This window comes from Perca fluviatilis, chromosome 8 (assembly GCF_010015445.1).
Source record: "Perca fluviatilis chromosome 8, GENO_Pfluv_1.0, whole genome shotgun sequence".
Lineage (NCBI taxonomy): Eukaryota > Metazoa > Chordata > Actinopteri > Perciformes > Percidae > Perca > Perca fluviatilis.
In genome coordinates this window covers 27,297,586-27,320,035 of record NC_053119.1, presented here as the reverse complement: position 1 = coordinate 27,320,035, position 22,450 = coordinate 27,297,586, and the positions used below count along the sequence as shown (strand labels likewise).

The 22,450-nt window shown below is 41.6% G+C and overlaps 1 protein-coding gene across 3 annotated transcripts in view; it reads right to left on the bottom strand.

Moving 5' to 3' along the window:
* btbd11b (BTB (POZ) domain containing 11b) overlaps window positions 1–22,450 on the bottom strand; it is a 90,435-nt gene that overhangs the window by 18,322 nt on the left and 49,663 nt on the right. For all 3 annotated transcript variants that reach the window (XM_039809415.1, XM_039809413.1, XM_039809416.1), the window contains exons 2-3: window positions 16,282–16,437; window positions 2,282–2,486 (exon numbers count right to left, since the gene is read on the bottom strand). In XM_039809415.1, coding sequence (XP_039665349.1) covers window positions 2,282–2,486; window positions 16,282–16,437 — 361 coding nt within the window. The remainder of the gene's footprint in view (window positions 1–2,281; window positions 2,487–16,281; window positions 16,438–22,450) is intronic.

Sequence of the window (22,450 nt, the reverse complement as noted above, 5' to 3'; positions counted from 1 at the left end):
GGTTTCTTTGATGCAGTTTGCTTGAATGCTTTTGAAGAAATAAGCTGCTCATGTGTTTTATGAGCACATGAGCTGTCGTATAGCTATGCTGTGTGTACTTGATGAAACTTGGGATCGTCCTCCGGGATTTAATGTCCAGCACATCACTTTACAAAGGATGTCTTGATGCTTGGACTGTCCTTGACACATGCTCGGCCCACATCTGTCACTCATTGTTAATTATTTACTCATCAATGCTACTCCCAGTTGATGCCAGGGTCTTTTAAGGATTGTTTGATCGGCTAAGAAAAGGCAAACCCTTTTGTGTTACTTGCTTCAAAAGGAGCCTGACCTAAACAGCCCACCTGACGTAAATGGCTCCACAGAATTCATTAAAGCTGCACACAACACCTAATCAGGAGGCAAGGAACGTAGAATGGCAATGCATTCCCTCACAAGGAAACATTAGAACATTAGAAACATGGAAAAAGCTTTTCGAGGTTTTGTCCTAATGTTGCCTCTGGCAATGTGCTTAAATATGACTAAAACAAACCTACATTCATGTGATTTAGAAATATATGTGATTTGAGCTAAAGCAGATGTGAGTTGGACACCTGGGACACACATTAGCTGATAACTTGGTCCACTGCAGGCGATAAAGTCTGGAGCCCCGGCTAGAGTAGGAACGCTCAAGCTCAACTGTCAGCACTGTTTCCCACCTCCGCCGCATGCTGACAGGGGTTTCCACCAAACTGCAGGAAATACCGAACAGATCGAGGTATAAAGGGCTACAGTGGAACACGATGAGGTAAAGAAAAAGAAAGAAAAAGAAATAGCTCATAAACTCAGCAGAAAGAAGTGTTTCATGAGTAGAAACTGTAAAGATTGTGAGGACCGTTCTGTGCTTTCCTGACTTGTGGGGGAAACTATGAAGTGTTCAAAAACTACACGATGAAGTGTCAGGGGAATTAACACCATGGAAACTTTGCCTTAGCTTTATGTCATTCATGCGTAAGTCACCAACACGGTCCCACCACAGCTGCTGGCTGATTATGTCCCACTATGTCAGTGGCGGTAATTATCTTTCTGCAGCGCTGCTCAGGTCACCCAGAGGGCTCATTCAAGTAGCCAATAAGATAACAATTCGCTTGTATATAACCGTACCTCCTTTTCCAGAATAAAACATCTGGTGTGCCATTTCAGGGGTGAGCACAGAGAGCCAGAAATATAATAAATGTCTGCAGAGGTGTACAGTTACAGCAGAATTATCTCTGCGCTTCTCTACAGAAGGAACATTACCACGAACTGTGGATACAGGGAGTTTTCTCACTGTGGTCTCATGGCGTTCTTTTACATATGTCCCAGCAGACATTAAAAAGGTGCAATAATGGCACTGTCCCACAGCACAAAATGAGGTGAAGGGGTCTGATGGATGAATCAATACCAGATTATTCTATGACTTTGCCTTGTTCTGGTTTTCAAAAACCTCACGGCTCATAAATGACGGGAGGTGCAAGTCAACATCCAGATGATGCAACTGGCATTTTTCTTTCGCTACCAAATACAGCAAATACAAAATCATTTCTACAACTGCACTGTAAATCATTACCTCTTTATTAGATGTTCCTGTTACATTTCACCTCTCCGCTTTCTTCTTTGTTTGATCGTGAAAAGAGTATTTCTTGTGATTCACTTTATGTGTTATTCCTTTTGATTTTACTGTATGTTATGTTATGTTTTACTGTTGTTACTCTTTGTAAAGCACTTTGGATACCTGCTGGTTGTTGTAAAGTGCTATATAAATAAATGTTGATTGATTTATTGATCATTTTTTTTCCAATTATTGTGGTGGCATTAAATTCTGTTCGTGAAAATCAAGGAATTTGTGCAGTCTAATATTATTGCTTTCAGCGTTTCATTCTCAGCGTCCAAAGAGTCTAACCCAAGGGTGTGAAGGGTAAAGTGTTATTGTTTTTTTTTGTCAACAAGACATTACCAAAACCGACAAGGCATTAGACTCAACACTTTTCCACTTCCTTATTCTGTCTATGGCTCTAAGCCCCAAGCATGTATGTGTTCCCAATGAAGTAGCAAATATTTAAAAAAAGTGTCATTCTCAAAAAATGTCCTGTATAGTTTCCTATACATGTCCTAACAGCTGCTGGGCACTGTGTGTTTTTAGAAAACACTGTAACAGTTAAGTGGGACTATTTTCAGCCGTGGATTAAACCCATTGGTAGGTTCAGTGTTGAGGAATTTGGAGCTCCTCTTTACATTTCATCTACATTTGTTTGCTTCTCACCTCTCTGTTTGCAAGGTAACCTTCGAGGGCTCAACATTGGGGTTCTCCCACTCCATCTGAGGGCAGTGCATAAAGTAACACAGCGTGTAGATCGCTTCAGGCGCCCAGTGGATCACGCTGCTCTTCTGGTGGATCGGCGTCCCATTGTTGTGGTTCTTCATATACATCGGCTGTAGGTGGTGCATGGATCGGGACACCAGGTCACCTAACACAACACACACACACACACACACACACACACACACACACACACACACACACACACACACACACACACACACACACACACACACACACAAAATCATACAGGGAAACACAAAAGGAACATGAACAATGCGAACGGACTTCATGTGCAGGCACGAGGGTGAAAAGACAGGAATATTTGGAGCACACGGCCTTTAAAAGAATCACCCTAATTCCTTCCAGCCCCCTTAGAGCTCAGTCTGTCAGGGGAAATTCGAGAGTTTCCCTGCACCCCAGTCAGGAAAAAGACAGGGTTCATCCGAGTCCTGCCTGTGCAGCTCACTGGGGGCGAGCAGGAGAAATAAGCATGCTCAGGACTGCGCTGTGTGGAGAATGAATATTTATGGTCAAACATAAGCTACTCCAAGCTTTTTCCTCTGCATAATTTGTCAGTACTTTAAGGTCATCCAGTTGGGCTTAAACAATCAAAGCTTGAGAGGACTCTGCTAATACAACTTTGAATATTCTCTAGGCAGGTTTACAAGAAAGTAAACAGTTCTTGGGAAAGCATGTTTAGCCCCTTTTTATACTTAAGGGACAAAATTGAACTGAGCAGCAAACTCAGTTAATCAAAAATCAAGAAAGGAATTTAAAGTTTCTCTCAGAGCCAGACAGATAGTCAAGAACCTTAGTTATTGTGTGATAGAGTATGACCACGCTGTATTATTACAGCCTGGACTCAAATCCCATTTCACCGACTGCTGTCGCTTCTCCTTCCTGTCTAGACCCACTGCACTATGAGAAAATGTAATGAAATTCTGAAGCGGGCTAGATCAAAAAAAAAAAGAAAAGGGAAAAACCACTTATATTGTTCGGGTCAATTTGATACTATTCAAGGCAAAAAAGTAATCGAGCACGATGGCACTTGGTTCCCCGGTCTAAATGAACTATACTGTATGTGTGCGTATACAATACACAGCAGGAACAAACAGTCATTTCTGTGGACAAAAGGGTTTGTTTAGCATCAAAATTGCTCTATTTGGCGCCTGCCAAGATTCCATTAAGCCTCAACAATGTGAGAGGCGAGTGTGAAAATGACGCCTGAATGAGGGAAGAGCATTCATGCAAAAAAAACCAGTCAATCTCCCAGCTGTCCTGTGGGAACAGTGGAGCTGTGCTGATAGAGAGAACATCTACTGATGCAATGGAATAATTATACCTCTCCAAACTTTAAGCTAAGTATCTCGCTATCTGTTACTCCTCCTGCGTCTTTCTCTTAATTGTACCAATGGGAATACAGATAAGCTTGTAACAGTGCCCTCTAAAGCTTGGTAAGGGGAGCTGAGGTGGTCAGCAACAGCCAGTTCTCATGTCTTATTTATGCTGGCCTGTGACATTTCCTATGCTTGCAGAGGAGGCTGCCAGGGCTTGAGGAGGGAGATTATTTCTAACAGAGAGAGTGCAACAGTAGCAAAGTAGCAGCAGCTTAACACATAAAGCGAGATAACCGCCACTTTTTCAGCAGGTGTACGCAGAAATAAAGAAAGGGTTAACTCCTTGTGTTCAGTGACCATCTATCAGCACGGCGCCGTGAGAAGTCTTCGTGTTTTGAGGCCAAGAAACAGAGGGAGGACGGACAGAAGTACAGCAATTTAATAAGCTAAAACGTCAATAGCCTTTTCATTATAAGAGATGAGCCTTTAATCAATAGCTCATCCTGGGTAATTAATTCTTTATGTTAACAAGAAGAGGAGAAGTGGAGGACGCGCGCAGCAGATCCTGCTCCTCCGGTATCTCAGTGATTGCCTTTAAGCAGCGGGGCAATGCTTTTCAAATCCCCTTAGAAAAGCAAAATCACACAAATATGCCATTCTCCAGCATATACAGGCCGTGCTTTGATTTACGAGGGATTTTATGAGAGTTGACACCTTTAAGGTCAGTAGCCGACAATGCAGCACCCACATAACAACCAAACTGCTCATTGCTTCAGAGACTGTGAAGGCTGTTTAATGGTGAGAGAGAAAGTATACTCTTTGGAAATGTAGAGATTAACTCTCATTTCTAACGGAGCAATTATATTCAAGCCTTTATGAATATGCAGTAACCAGCTTTCCTTTGGGTATTGATGAATGGGTGCTTGCTGCACAGCGCAGCTGCTGCCACCATCTCTGTTTTCTGTGTTTGAATTATTTGCTGCTATGCGGCCGTGATTACATTCAATGGTCGCCTGCGGCCATCCTGACTCGACAAGATGCTTAGCTATTCTTCCCGCTATTAGTTTTGTCCATTCGAAAGCAGCCAGAGCTTTTAGCCACCGACTAAAACACATATCAGATAACAGATAACACTGTCTTTATGGAGCTGTTCCATCTGACTCTAACACAGTTAATGACAAAAGAGACTCACTGAGATAGAAAAAAAAAAGACAGGAGCAGTAACAGCTTCACAAAAATGACTGAACTTGTTTAAATATAAAACATTGTTAAGGAAATATTCATTTTAATGTTGCGCCATGAGTGGAAATCTCACTAAGAGGGTACTTCCTCATCATCTCTACTTTAACTTTCAGAATGTCTTCACATGATGTGGACTGAGGAGAAACACATTGCAATCTGTGATAGGGACAAGCACACACCGTCCCTGCAGTAATCAGGACAGGTTGGTTTGCACTAGTCTGGTGACAAATCTCACTGTCAGGTCTCTGGAATCTTAATTAGAGGAGGAATGGTATGTATGGTAGGAGTGTGTGCTCAGGGGAGTGAGGAAGGAAGATGGGATGTACATCCTTGTTGTGTTAATTCCACACTTCCTTCTTGATTACAGTCACTGACTTGTAGTAATATATTCTTTGTGTTGCTCCACATTGATTGCATATTGCTTTTGTTACCCCTTTGGTAACTTTGGTGAATTTCACGTTTTAACCTCAGTTGATTCCATTTAACGTCAAGGTTTAATGACACGATGCCACCTTTGAGCCTATAAATAAAAATCACAGAGCAAAACCTATTTTAACATGAAGCATGAAGTTTATGGAAAGACAGGGTGGGTATAATCTGCGAGAACAAATACACTTAAAAAAACTTAAAATAAGAACGACTTTAAAAAGTATGTCCATCACGATCGGTGGGGTGAGTTTGTGGAATGGGTTAGACCAGGTGCTTAAGCATTGTACAAACACAACAAAGTTTAAAAAGTTATATAAAAACACTTTATTAAAAGGATATGAAGAGGAAGAGAGATGATTGTGAAGGTGGGTTAGTGCACGAATTGTTATGGGGTGGTGGATTACGGAAATGGGTTGTTGCCTTACTTAAAACGTAAATAAATAAATAAAGGGGTTCAGTACAGTACGTGCACATTAGAGATGTGTTGTTGTGTATATATTGGTTATCCTGTTGTAAAAATATATGATATATTAAGAAATGAGTTAAAGTGAATGAGGGGTGGGAAACATTACAAGCTTCGGCTTCATCCTGCTCCTTTTCGGACAGTTTTTGGAAATATTAATTGTAATAGTATTTTTAATATTATTTGTAACACTGTATAGATATTGTTCTTTTTCCTTTGGTGTGTTGCTACGCACTTTTTTATTTTATAGATATATATATATATATATATATATGTGTGTGTGTGGGTATGTATGTGTATATGTATGTGTCTATGTACATGTATATATATATATGTATATATATTTATTTGAGTTTAGTTCGAAATAAAAATAAATGAAATGAAGCACTAGATGTAAAAGCATTTGATTGTTCAATTTGCTAAAAGATTCTGCTACTTTAATTAGATACCAATCTGTAGTATTCAAAGTATAAGGACTATCTTCAGCGCAATATATAACGTGTATGTATATATACACTGTGAATATATATGTATATATATATATATATATATATATATATATATATATATATATATATATATATATATATATATATATATATATATATATATAACCATCAGTACGCTCTTACTGCTGCCACACAACAAAATGATCTTTGAAAGGTATTACTGACAGTACTGATGGCTATAGCAGCATCTTGATTGATTGATTTTATTTGACCACTTAAATATAAAAAACATATATGAAACAGCACTCTGCGTCATACACTAAAAATACATAAATAGTCAGGGATGACACAATAAAGCCCAAAGACTTATTTCCATTGTGGTCCCTATAAGGGCAGGGGGAGAGGACAAGTAGCAGCAGGTCACACATCAATCATTCAAAATACATTAATCAATTTCATCCATAGTATACAGACAATTTAACAATAAAAATAAACTATGATATGATAATGACTACAATTGGCACCTAAGCCATACTTTCAAACCCTGTTTAAAACTGCCAATGCTTCTGACTGTCTTGAGTGTACCAGGTAACCGGTTCCAAAGGGTAGTTCCAACATAAAGAAAAGACTGTTGGCCCAGGTTAGTCTTAGCTCTTGGAGGTACAAAATCTGTTGAGCTACCCCTAGTGGAATACCTATGAACTTCATTTACTCTCTTAAAATAATTTTTAAAATATTTGGGAACATCTCCATGAACAATTTTATGTACCATACCCAGCTGCAACTGAGACACTCGATCCCCAACTTTCAACCATCCCACCCTTTCAAAGTGGGAAGATTCCAGATGAGTTCTTATGGGAAGGTCTAAAATAATCCTTATTAATTTGTTTTGAGACGTCTGAAGCCTATGTTTCAGGTTCCCTGTGACACCATTGTACCATGAGCCACACGCATAATCAAAATATGGCTGAATTAAAGCCCCTGCCAGAGTTATATTTGTTTTTTCATCCAAATACTTTGATATTCTGGCCAAAAAGCGGACTCTCTGATTTACTTTGGTGATTACCTTTTGGGCCTGACCTACTCCAGATAAATTGCAATCTAACATACATCCAAGGTAACTGATTGATTCCTTGGCAGTAATTACAGTATCTCCAGCTAGGATCTTAAAACCTGAGGCTTTTAACTTTTTATCTTTGTTCCAAACAATATAGATTCAGTTTTCCCTAAATGAAGTGATAATCTGTTATCAGCCATCCACATGCTAACATTTACAAGTTCTGCGCTAAGTGTACTTTCAATCACATTTTTATCCTTGTGAGACACAACCAGCGCAGAATCATCTGCATATAAAAAAAGACTGCATGAACAAGCAGACTTTAAGTCATTTATATATAGCAGAAAGAAAAGCGGACCCAAAACACTCCCTTGAGGTACCCCACAGTCCATGCCTTTTGGTTCAAGCCAAGATCTTCTGTTAGTTGTCAGCCAAAACATTTGCAAGACAACAGTCCTGATTCCATCATACTAGACTCGAGAATAAAGCAAAGAGAGAAAGAAAGATCATAATTTCTGACCAGCTCCAGCAGCCTTTTTGTTCCTGTGGTAAAATGTGCTCTATGCTCCGTGTCCTATAATAGTGAATAATGACGTTCAAGAGTGCTTTTTTAATCAGCATTAATAACTAATACTGTATGATAAAGTACCCACTGTGGAATGTAAGGCTAAACATGAATTATTAATACCGCCATTATTATTTTAGTGCTAAATATAGTTGCAGGTAATACAATTTGCGAAAAAGTTAAAAGACCATAATGAACGTGACAAAGAAGTCAAGTCTAAAATCCAGCTGCTAGTGTCCGTAAGTGGAGTTAAACCCGTTCGAACAATTGTACAGTTGTGAAATGCAAAAGTTTTACAGAGTAAATCCAGAACGTAAATTTTGTTCCCTGGTCACCGCCACTGGCGCACTAAATGCTTGCTCTCGGGGGAATTACTGGAATTGTTGGGTCTTTGTAAATTATAGAGTGTGGTCTAGACCTAATCTATCTGTAAAGTGTCTTGAGATAACTCTTGTTATGATTTGATACTATGAATAACATTTAATTGAATTAGTCTAGCAAGGCTCAGTAGGTTTTTGCTTAGTTGAGGTCTGTTTTTTTGTTTTCTATGCAGAGCAATATTTGTTGGCGTCGCCTGACAACTCCCACAGTTTGCTGGATGGTCAGGCTGCCAGATTCACAGTTGGACGATTTCCAGATGAAATACCTTGCAGCAGAAAGTTGAGAGTTTTATACTGACCTCTGAAAGGCTATGGGTGTGAAATTCTTGGGGGGATTTAAGATCTGACAACCTTGAAACATTGAGGAATTATTGAATCTGACCTCTCTACTGTTTTACGGACGTTTTATGTTTTCTTCTACCCGTTTGACATTTTGGGAAATTTACCTTCTTGCCAATAATTAGATGAGAAGATTGATACCACTCTCATGTCTGATATTGATATCGATCTTCTCATCTAACTCTCTCCAAGAAAGAGAATATTTCCCAAAATTTCAAACGGGAGGGAAGTCCAGCGCATGGTGCTGCCGGTGGTAGTGTGGTTTGATGCCAATGGACACGTCAACCTGCACAGAGAAGTCACTGCCACCTGACCTCGTATCACTTTGCGGTTGAGATGTTTCCCAGCTGTATAGATTTACATATATATGGAGTAAGCCTATATGTATTTTGCATGCTCCACCTGTCGTGCCTCTGAGAATAGATTTGGTGGAATTCAATACGTACCAGTTACACAAACAACGCCGTGTGGAACATATTGGAGTGACAACTAGTGACTGAGTGATGATGACACCCCAAAGATCCTAATAACTGAAATATTTGCAGGACTGTCATTTCAATTATGCTACTTTGGCATTTTGGAGAAGAGAAAATGAGAAAATACAAAGAGGTATATCAGTGGCAAACCTCTAAAATTGAGTCTAAATGCCAGCTCTAAAGACTGTCCCTGCATATAATGCAAATGTTGCTGCAATGGAGCGGCCAACGTTATTTTATTCCATAAAATGTATTTTAGAAAATCAAACTCCCATCTGTTTTTCTCTCTAACCTTCCCTTGTCTTTTATTTTATTTATTTGTATTTATGTTACTATAAATATGATTTTGTTTTCATTTTCATTTTATTTCCCCCCATCTTGCTCTCTTTCAGATACACTTCATGACAAGCCGCTTTCCTGCTTTTTTCAATTATTATTTTATTTTCGGCTTGAGCAGCGTCTGTTTGCACATCCTATAGTTATTTACAGAATTCCTCTCCAGCGCTGATAGCATTACCACTGGACTAAGCTCCTCTATTATCCATCGGCCGCTCTGTTGTCTCAGAGTGTGTTTGCGGTGTCAACATAACAGAATGAGTCCTTGCTTGACCTCATCAATACAACATGGACAGAGGACTGAGAAAACATACAGTGAGGAGAATTAGCTCGCTGTTTATTCTGATGATAAATGTTTACACTAGATCTACAGAAATTGTTTGTCCAGCCTTGTCTTGACATCCCGATGCCATGACAACAGAAACTGACTCCACGACCCTTTCACCATTGTTTGTCTTTAGGATTTTTTGTGTCCAAAAAATATTTTCATGCACATTAGGAGATACTTTGTTGTTGGACTTCTGTCAGAGGACACGGCAGCACTCTGATGCATTTTCTGGAACGAGTTTGCTGCAGAGTTGCACGCAACCAAGAAGCAAAACTGTTCATCCCTTCCACCAGGGCCGGCGATTGCTATAGGCGACCTAGGCAATTGCCTAGGGCGTCAAAAGTGTTGGGGGCGCCGTGTCGCCCTTAGGTCTACTTCCCATTAATAATAGAATTAGAACGACAAGCAAAATAAAACGTGTTTATTAAACATGATCATCCTAGGGCGCCCCCTCAGCCACACGTTTACTTGTCAACCTTTCATTACGCGACTTTTCCAGTCTACGGGTCAAAACTCAAACACACGGACCTCTGAAGCAGACCTGTGCGCGTAAGCGGTGTCCCTCTCGCTGTAAAATAGAGACGAGCAGCGGCACAGACACGGAGCTGCTGCAAGCGCACCTTCCCTGGTCTGTGCAGCTTCAGGTTTATAATGGACGCGCTCTGCTGTGGGCATGCTGCTGCAGATGTGTCCCTATTTCTGCGTAGTATTGTGTTTCCACCTCCGATGTAGAGCAGCGTAGCCTACAGCCACTTCCCTAAACTGTCTCATTCAGAGACCGCAGCGTCTCAAGCGGGGCTCTGTGTCTGTCAAGAGGTCTGACATCTACCGTATCAACAGAGCAATCACGTAATGCACAGCAGACTATGGTGCAGGTGGATTATTTTCTGAAATATAGTGACTTTATTCTTGTAATAGTCTATTGTATTATCACTTTATTTTTCTCACAATATCACAACTCCTCCAAACCTCAGAGAACACAGATGAGATATGCTGTATATTGAATGTGCATAAAGTTTTGAACATGAGCAGAAATCTTGCTCAAACACATCTGAAATATTACAGTCGAGGGGTTTATTAGTTCATTAAAATGAATTCATGTATCATTCAGGTGAATAATTTTAATATGCACATTTAAGGTGGTTACTTCCTCAACAAAAGAAGCAAAAGTGGGAATAGTAAATGATGCCTAGGCTACATGTGTGCTGACTCAGATATAATTAGAAACATCAATCCAAAGGAGAATAAATAGATGAAAGCAATACAGAATGCCTGAGAGCCTTACTGCAAAATATTCCATTATGTTTTTATATTTGGATTGTAATCTCTGTTTCCCTTTAGATAAAGATATTCCCAGCATAAATTGATTCAGAAAAAGGTAAAAAAAAAAAAAAAAGTGCATATAAATTCACCAGAATGCAGGAAATGAAGGGGCACAAAACTCAATCTCGCCTAGGGCAACCAAAGGGCTAGAACCGGCCCTGCCTTCCACTGAGCATCTTGATTCTATGATTATATCAAAAGAGTAAACACAAAGTTCTCAGTGGTTTGCAGCACAGCTTGCCACTGCAGATTTGCTGAGGCCATATGGATGTTTGTCAGCAAGTTTCCTCCAAAACAAAGGTGGAAACTTTAATAAAGGCCTTGTGCTGAACTTTGCTTTGTCGTATTGTTGCATATTATAACTAATTTTGTGAGTAAGGACAAGAGGGTAAAACATAATCAGTATGTCCTTTCTCAAATAATGCAGGAAACCTATTATTATTACATTAATCGGACTCCTAAAGCCTATGTAAATCACATTGTACTGTATACATGTATTTAGAAAGCATTCAGATGCCCATTATTCTTTGAATAATGAGTCCATTGTGAGTGGGTAGACAATTAACTTTTGGAGGGCTCGTCAAACTTATAAGCTTAATAAAATGCTCTGGTTCATTAGAGATGCTCCCACTGACTGATTTACATTCATTTAAATATGCACATATGCATGCACAGCAGAATTATGACACAGTGATTTACTGATAGAGCGGGGTAATATTTGTGCCTTATTAAAACATTATTGTTATCAGCCAATAATGTCATCCAACTCAAATGTGAGGAGTCTTCCAGTTGACCAGAGCTGCACACCTTTAATAAAACCTGCAATCAAAATGTCTTGTAATGAATGAATTCATCATTATCAATTAGACCTATCAAAAGGAGAGTCTCCAGCCATGCTAGCAGCTCTAGAGGCTGTACTTAGGCACAGGCACAGCAGTTCTGCGAGTTAAATGCAAGGGTTAGCATGCTAACTATCATTTTAGTTAATGTCCGCATGCTAACATGTAGCTCTAAGCTCAAAGTGAAGCTGAGGCTGACGAGATGTCATTAGTTTTGCAGGTATTTGGTTATAAACCAAAATATTGGACAAATGGAAATTTAGGCCATCAGGGCTATAAATTAAGAGTCAGGGGGGTCACAAAAGTTACCAAGAATGTCTATACAAAATGTTGTTCTTTTCCATCTAGTAGATGTTGAATTATTGTACTAGATAAGTAAAGAATTTAGCCTGCTGGTGGCACTAAAGGAAATGTTAGGGGGGATGATTAAAATCATTAGAAATGATCCTTTGGGCACCATGAATATCTGCGCCAAATTCCATGGAAATCCATCCAATAGCTTTCGAGTCATTTCACAAAAAAACACAAATTTGAACCTCATGGTAGCGCAAAAGAAAAGGTCAGGGGATCACCAAAGTAGTAGGAGTCATCGTCTGGGAACCATGAATGTCTGTCCGTTGACAGAATAGGTAAAAGTGTTGACTTGCTGGTGGTGCTAGAGGAAAACTTAGGGGGGGTCACTGAAGTAATTAGGATTTATCTTCTGAACCATGTGAATGTGTGTACAACATTTCATGGCAATCCATCCAATAGTTGCTGAGGTATTTTAAGTCTAAAAGTGGTAGGCTGATTGACCGACATGGCTATCCCTTAAGCCAGTGGTTGGCAAAGATCACAGGGGGGGCGCAAGTCATTTGCACATGTTAAACAAATAATACAGTAGAATACATAATGTATACAAAAGTCTGTATGAAAACTATATATTTTGTTGTATCCTCGTTTTTCCTGCCGCCACATCACTATTTTATGAATGAAACATAGTGGAGAAACGTAACGTAAGGAAACGTGCTGATAACTCCTCTGTATCAAAAAAGAAAGTAAGGCCGGTTACACACTGCACGCGTCTTGCGAGCGTGGCGTTTCTGTTGCGTCTCAGCTGTGTGTCAGCTGCGTGGATTTTTCTGTGTCCTACATACCAGAAGCGTGTCTGACGCGGCGCTGCTCCTGCTGCTAGGTACAGGGAGGGCTGATCTCGGGACATAGTGCCGACAGATTCAAACTGATAAATGGGTAAGTGGGCTGTCTGAACAACTTAGTGTAGCTGTAAAGAGCCTATATAGCCTATCTGATGTTGGACCGTCACTCAGAACACACACTACGTTGTTATCGTAGCCTATCCTACTACCCTTTATATATAGCCTACTGATTTGATTAAAGCAAGACAACATTGGCAGTATTGACTGCAAAATATGTTACAGAATATTTCGTTCTGTATGCCCAGTGCAACATTTGAAAATATTTTCTCTTAAATTTTGTATTACATTTATATCTACTTTGATGTCAAAACCTAGACTTTCAAACATCAAGATGTCATTTATTAATATGCATTCGTGTCTAAATGACATATAAACATATTTTCCTATTCTATTTTGCCTGGAAACGCTTCCAACACGCTCGCGTCTCGCGTGAAAAATAGGCGTCGGTTCTATTTCTAGCAGGCACGCGTCTCAGGCGCGTCTCGAGCCGCGCGTCTCACGCCGGCAGTGTGTATGCTCTAACCTGTTAACATGGGAGCCGAAATATAAACGGACACGCCACGCGGCTGACATGCTCGCGCGACGCGTGCAGTGTGTAACCGGCCTAAAGCTGGGCATCGGCAAGCTTTTTGACGCGCAGCATTTTTTTCAAACGTAGCGCTGTCTTCCCGGAATGCTTTGCAGGAGCGTTGAAGTCGCATGGCGTCACCCATAGGAATAGAGCGGGGCGCGACGCGACAGAAGCGTCGCACGGACAAGTGGATCTGCACCGTAAGGCTCTATCTCGAGAGTTACCTCAACTTCGGTTTCGGGGGGCTCAGCTTTTCTTAGACATGAGTAGGGGGGGCGCCAAGGAAAAAAGGTTGGGAACCACTGCCTTAAGCCATGCCGCTGTCATGGCTAAAAAGCACTACCACTGAATAAGTGTGGCGGGTCACTCTGCCTGAGAGCTGCTAAAACACCCCAAAATGATTTCAATTTCAACACAGAGGGCCCTATCTTGCACTCAGCGCAATTGCCTTTGTACACCGACGCATGTATCATTCCTATTTTTCACCCGACGCACAGCGGACTTTTCCCTCCACAGACACACGTCGGTAAATTAGGGAATGTATTTGCGCTCCTGGGGGCGGTTCAGCGAAAAGAGGAGGCGTGTTCCGGCGCAAACGTTACTTTGTGCTATTCTGCAGTTTCAGAAAACAATTCCGCCACTGACCAGGAAAAACCTGGTCTAAAGTCAGTGGCGCTAGTCTAAAGTCAGTAGCGCGTTATTCAGATGCTATTTTAGGGGCGCATGCTTGGCCATAATGTAGCGTGTGCACAACGCGCGTACACTTCTCTCATCTACCGCAGTTCACATTTTTGAAAACCATACATAATTACAAAGGAAAATATTACTGAAAATGCGCTTCATGTGTTTGGATAGGTCAGGAGGCATTTTACAGTACAGTCCTCAAAAAGTCGCAGCATTCTTTGTGGCTTGTTGTGTTTTACACATTTCCATGAATCATGGATGTGTTGATGACATAAATGAGGAAATATTAGAGGACTTAAGGAGACGTGATGTTTAACTACGGTAGGATTGGACACTCCGGCGAAATCTGGTCTGGGAGTAATGCGCGATGCGCTCCTGATGGAGCGGGTGGACGGAGATGGAGTGGGGGGAGGAGGAAGGGGCACAACAGGTGCAGGTGGTGTGTTTGGAGGCCCACGCTCCATTGCTGCAGCAATCCTCGCCAGACTTGAGGAGATGCGCCCGAGAGGCCGCAGCAACATCGCCACCCGGCCAAGACGGGCATTTGTTACTTTGCCGCATCTCGCATCGGCAGCTCCCGCTGGCGTGCGCCAGGCAAATCCGCCGTCATAATAGCAATCCGCCATGGAACAAGCGCCCTGCTCTTAAAGGGAATGTGAGATGACGCTCTGATTGGTTTATTGCACGTTACGCCCAAACCACACCTAGCTACTTCAGACTAACCCATTTTAGATTTGCGTCGGGCGCAAGAGTCATTTATCCCGCCGGTACAATAGCAACAGCGCCCGAGATCCGCCCACAAAGCTACTTGCGTTTTGCGTTTCATACTTGCGTTTCAGATCGTTAAAATAGGGCCCAGAGTATTTTGGGACGGAAAATGGTAAAATCTTAAACTCTTGAATATCAGCCCACAATAACAGGTGTCAACTCTTTAAGCAAAAAAACCACAGCTACTAGCTTTCAATCATATTGATCACACCCTAATGCACACGCAGTTTTCAAGTGGTGGATTCCGTGAACTGGCAGTGTCACAGTCACACACACACAGTAGCTAAAAGTATGTGAACAATGCCTTTATGTGCCTTTTTTAAAACCATGGACATTAATATGCAGCTATAACAGCATCCACTCGTGTGGGAAGGCTTCCCCCATATTGTGGAACCTAGCTGTGGGCCTTTGTTCCAATCAGCCACAAGAGAATGTACATTGCAGACCTTTTTCACAGAAGATATTATGACTTGTCACAGTCGGATAAGCACATATGTGAATTATTAATGATGAATGAATTCCAGTTAGCTGTTTCAGTTTCATGGTCCTGCTACTGTGCATGCTGGCTCACTTTCATGACTCACTGTGACACTTGAATGTAACAGAGCCATTGTTAACGTTATAAGTAACACCTGTGCTTTTCCTACTATGACTATAAGTGTCTGCTGTGAAGAAGCCTATTAGTGAGTTTGGGAACTGGCGTTGGGTGATGAGGCCTGCTGACTCAGTGCCGAGCAGTCGGTGCTTAAATTCAGCCCAGAGGTGCATGATGAGTTCGAGATCGGGGCTCTGTACAGGCAAGTCAAGTTCCTTCACACCAAACTTGGCTAACCATTTTTCTATGGACTATGCACAGGGGCCTTGTCATGTTGAAACAGAAAATCTTCCTAAAAACTGTTGCCACAAAGTTGGACGCACAGCATTGTCTTAATGATCTCACGGTTGTCCAGTGAGCAGCTCCACTCTGGCGGTTAATTGCATTGCTCAAGGGCACATTGACCATAGAGCGTATTGAAGGAGGGGTCAACGTGGTCCTTCAAATCTCCATCTCACACACACACACACACACACACACACACACACACACACACACACACACACACACACACACACACACACACACACACACACACACACACACACACACACACATCTTACTGAGTTCAGAGATGCTGCCCACTCGTGTAGCCAGTAAACACTGTTCAATTGAGCGCAGCTCAGACTGACTGTAGGCGTTGCCCTCTCCGCTCTTCCCCGCTCGCTGCTGCTGCTGGTCCCTGTGAAGAGTCAGACCCTCAGGTAGGCTGAGCACACCTAAAAGAGAGAGAGAGAAAGAGAGAGGGGGGGGGGGGGAGCATAAGGCTATAGTCTGAAAAGTGACAATTTGACTGATTTTTATATTTGCAAAATATGCAGTTAGGGTTAACTAACTTAATATTTTTTGTACAGTACAAAAGGGCAATACGAAACACAGTTCACCTTCTTACATTTTAAAAAGCTGTTTTGTGTCATCTTAATGTGTATTTGTGTGAAAAGTGAGAAAACATTGGAGGCCATACATTGTAGTAATTAAGCCTCCTAGTTGCACCTGTCAGAGACTTCTCACAAAAAGTAATAAATGTGTAATATTCCAAGTGCATTTTCATTAGTCATACCACTGTGTGTTAGTTAGCCTTCCTCGCTTTGAGGGTGACAAGGCAGACAGCTCTCCATTTCGCTTTGCTGACAGTTTGTTATTCCTCTGCACCTTCGTGCGGCACCCTTCACATCGTTTGCAGGGTGTCAACTTATGAAATGGCTGAAAGCAGCGACTCTCAACTTCGTCCTTTAATCACTATGGAAAAGTAGCTTTGAATTTAATGGCTCCTTTTCTCATAATATGCTGCTAATTGAAAGCACATGCTGCCTGCGGCGACGGTGACATTATTCTTTCATTTTGTGGGAGCACACTACAAAATTTGTAGGGGTTGGTGGGGAGGGGGTCAAAAAAGGGGAAGGTTTATGTATTCTTTTTTTTCAAATGTGTCATGTAAAGTGACTGACAGTGATAGCTTTTGGTAGTTGCTAAACATAATGCATCATTTTGTTATGCTTGCCATAATTCTCATTCTGATGGACAGGGAAACCAATGCAGCAGAATCAGTGATATTGTCTTTTTTACTCCACCGATCCTCCCCCGGCGCCTTTATTACCCACAATACAACTAGACCGTCGACATGTATTATGTAGAGGATTTGGCTGTGTTATGCTAGACTACAATGTAGCCTCAAGCTGCTAGCCTTAAGCAGAGATGAGGAGCAGGCTATAGAGGTCTGGTAAGATCAATTCTTTCTTTCTGATCACTGCCAGATTTTTTTCATTTCCAAACTTGTAGTCTTCAGCCCTGAACCACTCTGACTTAAGTGACATCACATGAGGCAATTTATCAGATTTCGAACAGCTCCCTCTTGAGCCACAAATGGCTATAAACAACTTTTTTTTCACATATGCAGCAGAACTCCAGTTTAAGTTGGAGTACTACTATACTATACTATATACTATATATATATATATATATATATATATATATATATATATTACATCAACTTAATCCACACTTCCTTAAATGTGCTGACTTTGAACGGCACGGCTCTGATTAAACTCTACTTTTGTGCTCGCTATTCTAGCATTATACAAGTTATAAAAACCTGTGTGGCAAATACATCTGGAAACAGATTTCTTGGTAATAGGTCGCAGTTATTCAACTTATAAACTTAAAGAGCAGCTGCTTACAGAGCAGCAGCCGCCGTGGCACCATCTCATCTGCATCTTTGTTACTTTGTTGTACTGACAACCTGCACGACTGGAACAAAGAGCAGGAGACATCACCATCTGTTGCACCAGTGTCAGGTGTCCTAAACAACTACAGTTTCCAGCCAGAGCACACAAGCCAAAAAGATCGATTTTGAAGAAAAGGAAATTTCTTTCTGCTTCTACAGGGATTACTCTGAAACACCTCCTTTATTGCTTTTATTGCTCAGATTTTGCCCACTCTGGCGAGCAGTTGTGCAAACTCAAGGAAATACATCTTAAACTATTTAAAGCAGCAGGAGGGCTACCCTGGCACCTTCCTCACTCCCACTTTCTTCTCAAACAAAAAAAAAAAAAAAAAAAAAAACCCCCCCCTCAGAGCTTAACAAAAATTTTTTACCCCCCTTTTTTTATATTATATACCAAAGTAAATAATCCCCCCCCCCCCCTCCTCCCCCCTTTTTTTTGTCAAAAAAAGCCCCAGGTTTCCAAGTGACTCAACAGTGCACTACAGACGCAATTATTTTCAGGAGAATGAAAACAGTCTCTTTCACTTTAGTCTATATCCACGACGTTCCCCTTCCGGGATTGCTCCGTTGCCGTCGGAAAGTCCGCCGGATTTCACTCTTTTGTCCGTTACCTTCCGTTTTGTTTGTGTTGGAATTTTAAACTCGGGCAGATTTATGAGGACTATGATTAACTGCTCCTCAGATCTCTGCAGGGTAAATCCGTAAATCTAGCTAGACTATCTGTCCAACCTGAGTTTTTGTCGCACGACTAAAACAACCTTTGAACGTGCACGTTCCACCAAAACAAGTTCCTTCCCGAGGCTATTTTGCAAAGGCACCGTGGCTTTTCCCTGTGCTTAGCGTCGTCCATGACGATTGTGATTGGTTTAAAGAAATGCCAATAAACCAGAGCACGTTTTTTATCCCATCCCGGAATGCTGTCATCCCTGTCATCAATGCTGTTTTTTCATGTATTTATTTGTTTTTCTTGATTTCACTGTTTGTTGCCATAGTAGCAATCATACAGGGCTGCCAGCATGTACTGCAGGGCTGCATGAATAGACTCTGGACCGAATACTGGCTCTGAAAAACACGAACAAAAAACACCTTACTGTTACACTTGAGCGTTCCTTAACCTCGGTTCAGGGGAATTACAGGACCAGCTGACAGTGAAGTGCAGAATGCTTTCAGGATGGACTGAGGCAAGGTGACTCATTGGCTCCCTGCGTCCCAATGCAAGGCACTGTCTACCCTCAGGGAGGAACTGATGGAGCTCTTACATGCCACTGACTGTAGCTTCTCTCTCTATGTGTGTGCTTATGGGATGATTGTCACTATCTTCCTCGTGGTTGTCCCTGCACCACAAATCTCCCTGGAAATGTCATGTCCTTGGGTAACCAAACTACAGAATAACTGCACAGGATGCTTTAAGTTCCTTAGTGGCCATAATCATAATGATATAACAGTTGGTTATTGTTTTAGGATGCATAGTAGCGAGAGATTATATAAGGCACATGCCACTGTTTAAGTGGACCAGTTGTGTTAGCCATATGGCAGCTATATAGCCTGAATGATGCTCCAGGCACAGCACTGTCACTGGAGAAGCAGTAATGAGTGCAAGACTCCCCATTAAGATGTCACTGAATGCACCTTAGTCATATTCTGCGATAGGGAGCACGCACAGAAGGGTTTCATTGCTTGGTCAAGCACATATTCCACATTCACTGCCAGAAACAAAGCTTGTTGATGCGCCTAAACTTTCAAATCTGTCACAATGCATTTCGGTTACTACATGAAGTATTTTGGCTGGATATTTAAAGGAATAGTTCCGGGAACGCTAATACGTGCATTTTCCAAAATGTGGAACTTTTGGTTCAATTAAATTTCTGGCAGGGAGTGGAGCATGTTTTTCAATATTATCCTTTTCGCTTTATGTGAAGCTTGTTCCATGCATATAATCCTGTTATAATTTGTGCAAAAATTGCTACTGTAGTTACGATCCACTGTGACTTGTCTCAGGGTTGACTAGAGCAGTGGGACAGGAACTCTGACCTCGATGTTGCTCCTACCCTGCACTTAAATCTATTTTGGAGGGACACACGGAGAAGTGCACTTCCCTAAACACACTGCAGCTCTGCAGGAACACTGGCTTTGGTTTTCACAGACAGATAAGCTACAGAGACCGTAGATCTGGCCAAGCAAAAATGTACTGTACAAACAGGTACACTAAAGCAGTACTTGACTGCAGTTTAAGAAAAGTTAAGACAAATATAGACAGCATGATGCAAACACAGTTAAAGAGATGCCAGAAAGCATAAGCTAAAGACAGTTTTTAGTGCACCATTATGGCTCTAAAGGGTTAATCATGTTGTTACTGTACATGGATCCCAGCAGTGCTGCCCCACTCTGTTCTGCCAGGCCAGATGGCTACCATATGTATACCGAGCGAGTGATCATAGTGAGATGGAAACAGAGTAGTGACGTGTGTTAAGATGTGTTAGAATGCCTCTCCTCTAAATGACTGCTTTATTTATTCTGAATAATCTTCACCGTGTGTGCAGTTGGAGGAATAGAAGTGTGAATATGAAACTGTATTGTTTTGAAGGAGTGTTGTTATGCCTGGATTGGCCGTAAATCTCGTCTCCGTTTGGGCTCTCAGGTGACCACAGTATGGTCTGATGTAGCCACAAGTCTTTAATGGGTTAGCCCTGTGCCAGCCATATGAAGGAGGACTGAACAACCACGACAAAATACATGTACAAATGCAAATGTCTGTTTAAATTAGGAAACTGGAAGAGGGACAAGGCACTGCGAACACTGCATGGACACATACAAACGCTAATACATAGTCAAGTTAATAGCGAGCCACGTTGCATACAACTCTGATGTGCGTGCACACAAAAGCAGACACACACAGATAATTGTTAGCAATTAAAAACTCTTAATCCCAGGCACTTCATGTCTAGTTGAAGTAGGATGTGCTCTGCAGAGAGAACAATGTGTTCAGCTAAATCCTAACTGAATGTTTCCTCTTACTGGGCAATCACATCCCAGATACAGTCTGTTGAAGATCCTCTTGCTGTCCCTAATACAGGACTGAAAGAGCTCTCGAGCTCTGTCACTCTGAAAGAAACACACAAGCCTCCTGATGTGTTCTTACACAAGTATGAGTAATATGCCAAAGGAAATACATTCAGACGGTAGGTTTGGGTATATTTTTTGTGTTCAGATCATCAGTAGGAACAGCATATCAAAGCTCTTGTTTTGAATAATGCAAAAATGAACGTGATACGCCTCCTCATAGCAGAGGTCAGAGGTTGGGCTAAGATACACAACAATGCGTCTTGGAGCGTATACAGAGAAATTTGGTGGATCCCAAGTCTGTTATTTGATATTTCTTCACTTGAACCACAAGTCGCTCTGGTCTGCATTCGTGGATGCCGTCTCAAAGTTCTAATTCCTGCCCTGAGTAGCGAGGAGCTCTGAGGGAGCTCTGAGGGGCTATGAGCGAGGATACACGAGAGCAGCTTTCACGGAAACCGGGCAGCTGAAAGCCGTTGATAACGCCGCCCTTACAGCTGACAAATTCACGTGACGCGTCAGAGGAAAGGGCGTCTCATCACCCCTAAAAACACATTTCCTCTTTTCCTCTCTCCTCACATGATTTCCTTGCGTCTCTCCTATGCTTTCTCGGTGGGACGGACTAAGACGCGAGGAAGGGAAGCAAGTGAAGGAAGTTTTAAGGACCTGGGACGTACCCATGGTCTCACATCTTGTTCAAGGAGACATCACTGAGGCGTCTGCTTGCTGACACAGAACGCCTACGCAGTCCAGTTACTCGTTTTGTCACCGTGCTGCCCTCCACTGTCTTGCTGTTGCTATGTGTAATGGCGTGCACAATCTTATATTAAATTAGAGTTTCTTGATAGAAGTCACGATTCATTGATGACACTCCTTGAAGAAAGAGATCAAGAAGCAAACAGACATGTGCTCAGAGTCTGATTAAATTCATCCTGTCTTTCATAAGTCCCTTTCCGACCAGAGGGATTTTTGCAGTTCCTAGAACATGACGGTCCTAGAACCCTTTTTTTTCTCGTGTTCCGACTGGACCAATTTGGGGATTATTAAGTTCCTCTGGCCGCAGTTCCTGCAACTCTTTCAGCTCCTACTTCAGGGCAGGGTCTTTTCCCTTTTCCACATCTTTTTAATATTGTATTAACTTCACTGTTTAGCATGCCTTCTACTTTTGTAAACAGCTCTTAAGTTTATCTTTGCACTCTAAAGTTTGCTGTGTTGTATTTTACTTTGATATAAATAAAATATTTAGTAGAAAAGTGGGTTAGGTACTACTATTTTTTTGTACATGCACACATGAAGGTAGGCCTACCTGCTTGATTAAAAAGAGCAGCAGCAGGTTAAATGGCTGTGGTAGCAAAATCATAACAAAATATTGTGGTGGTTAGATGGCTGTGTTATCATCACAAAAGGTCTACACTGGCATTCAGACAACTTATGGCCATTTTACAGTA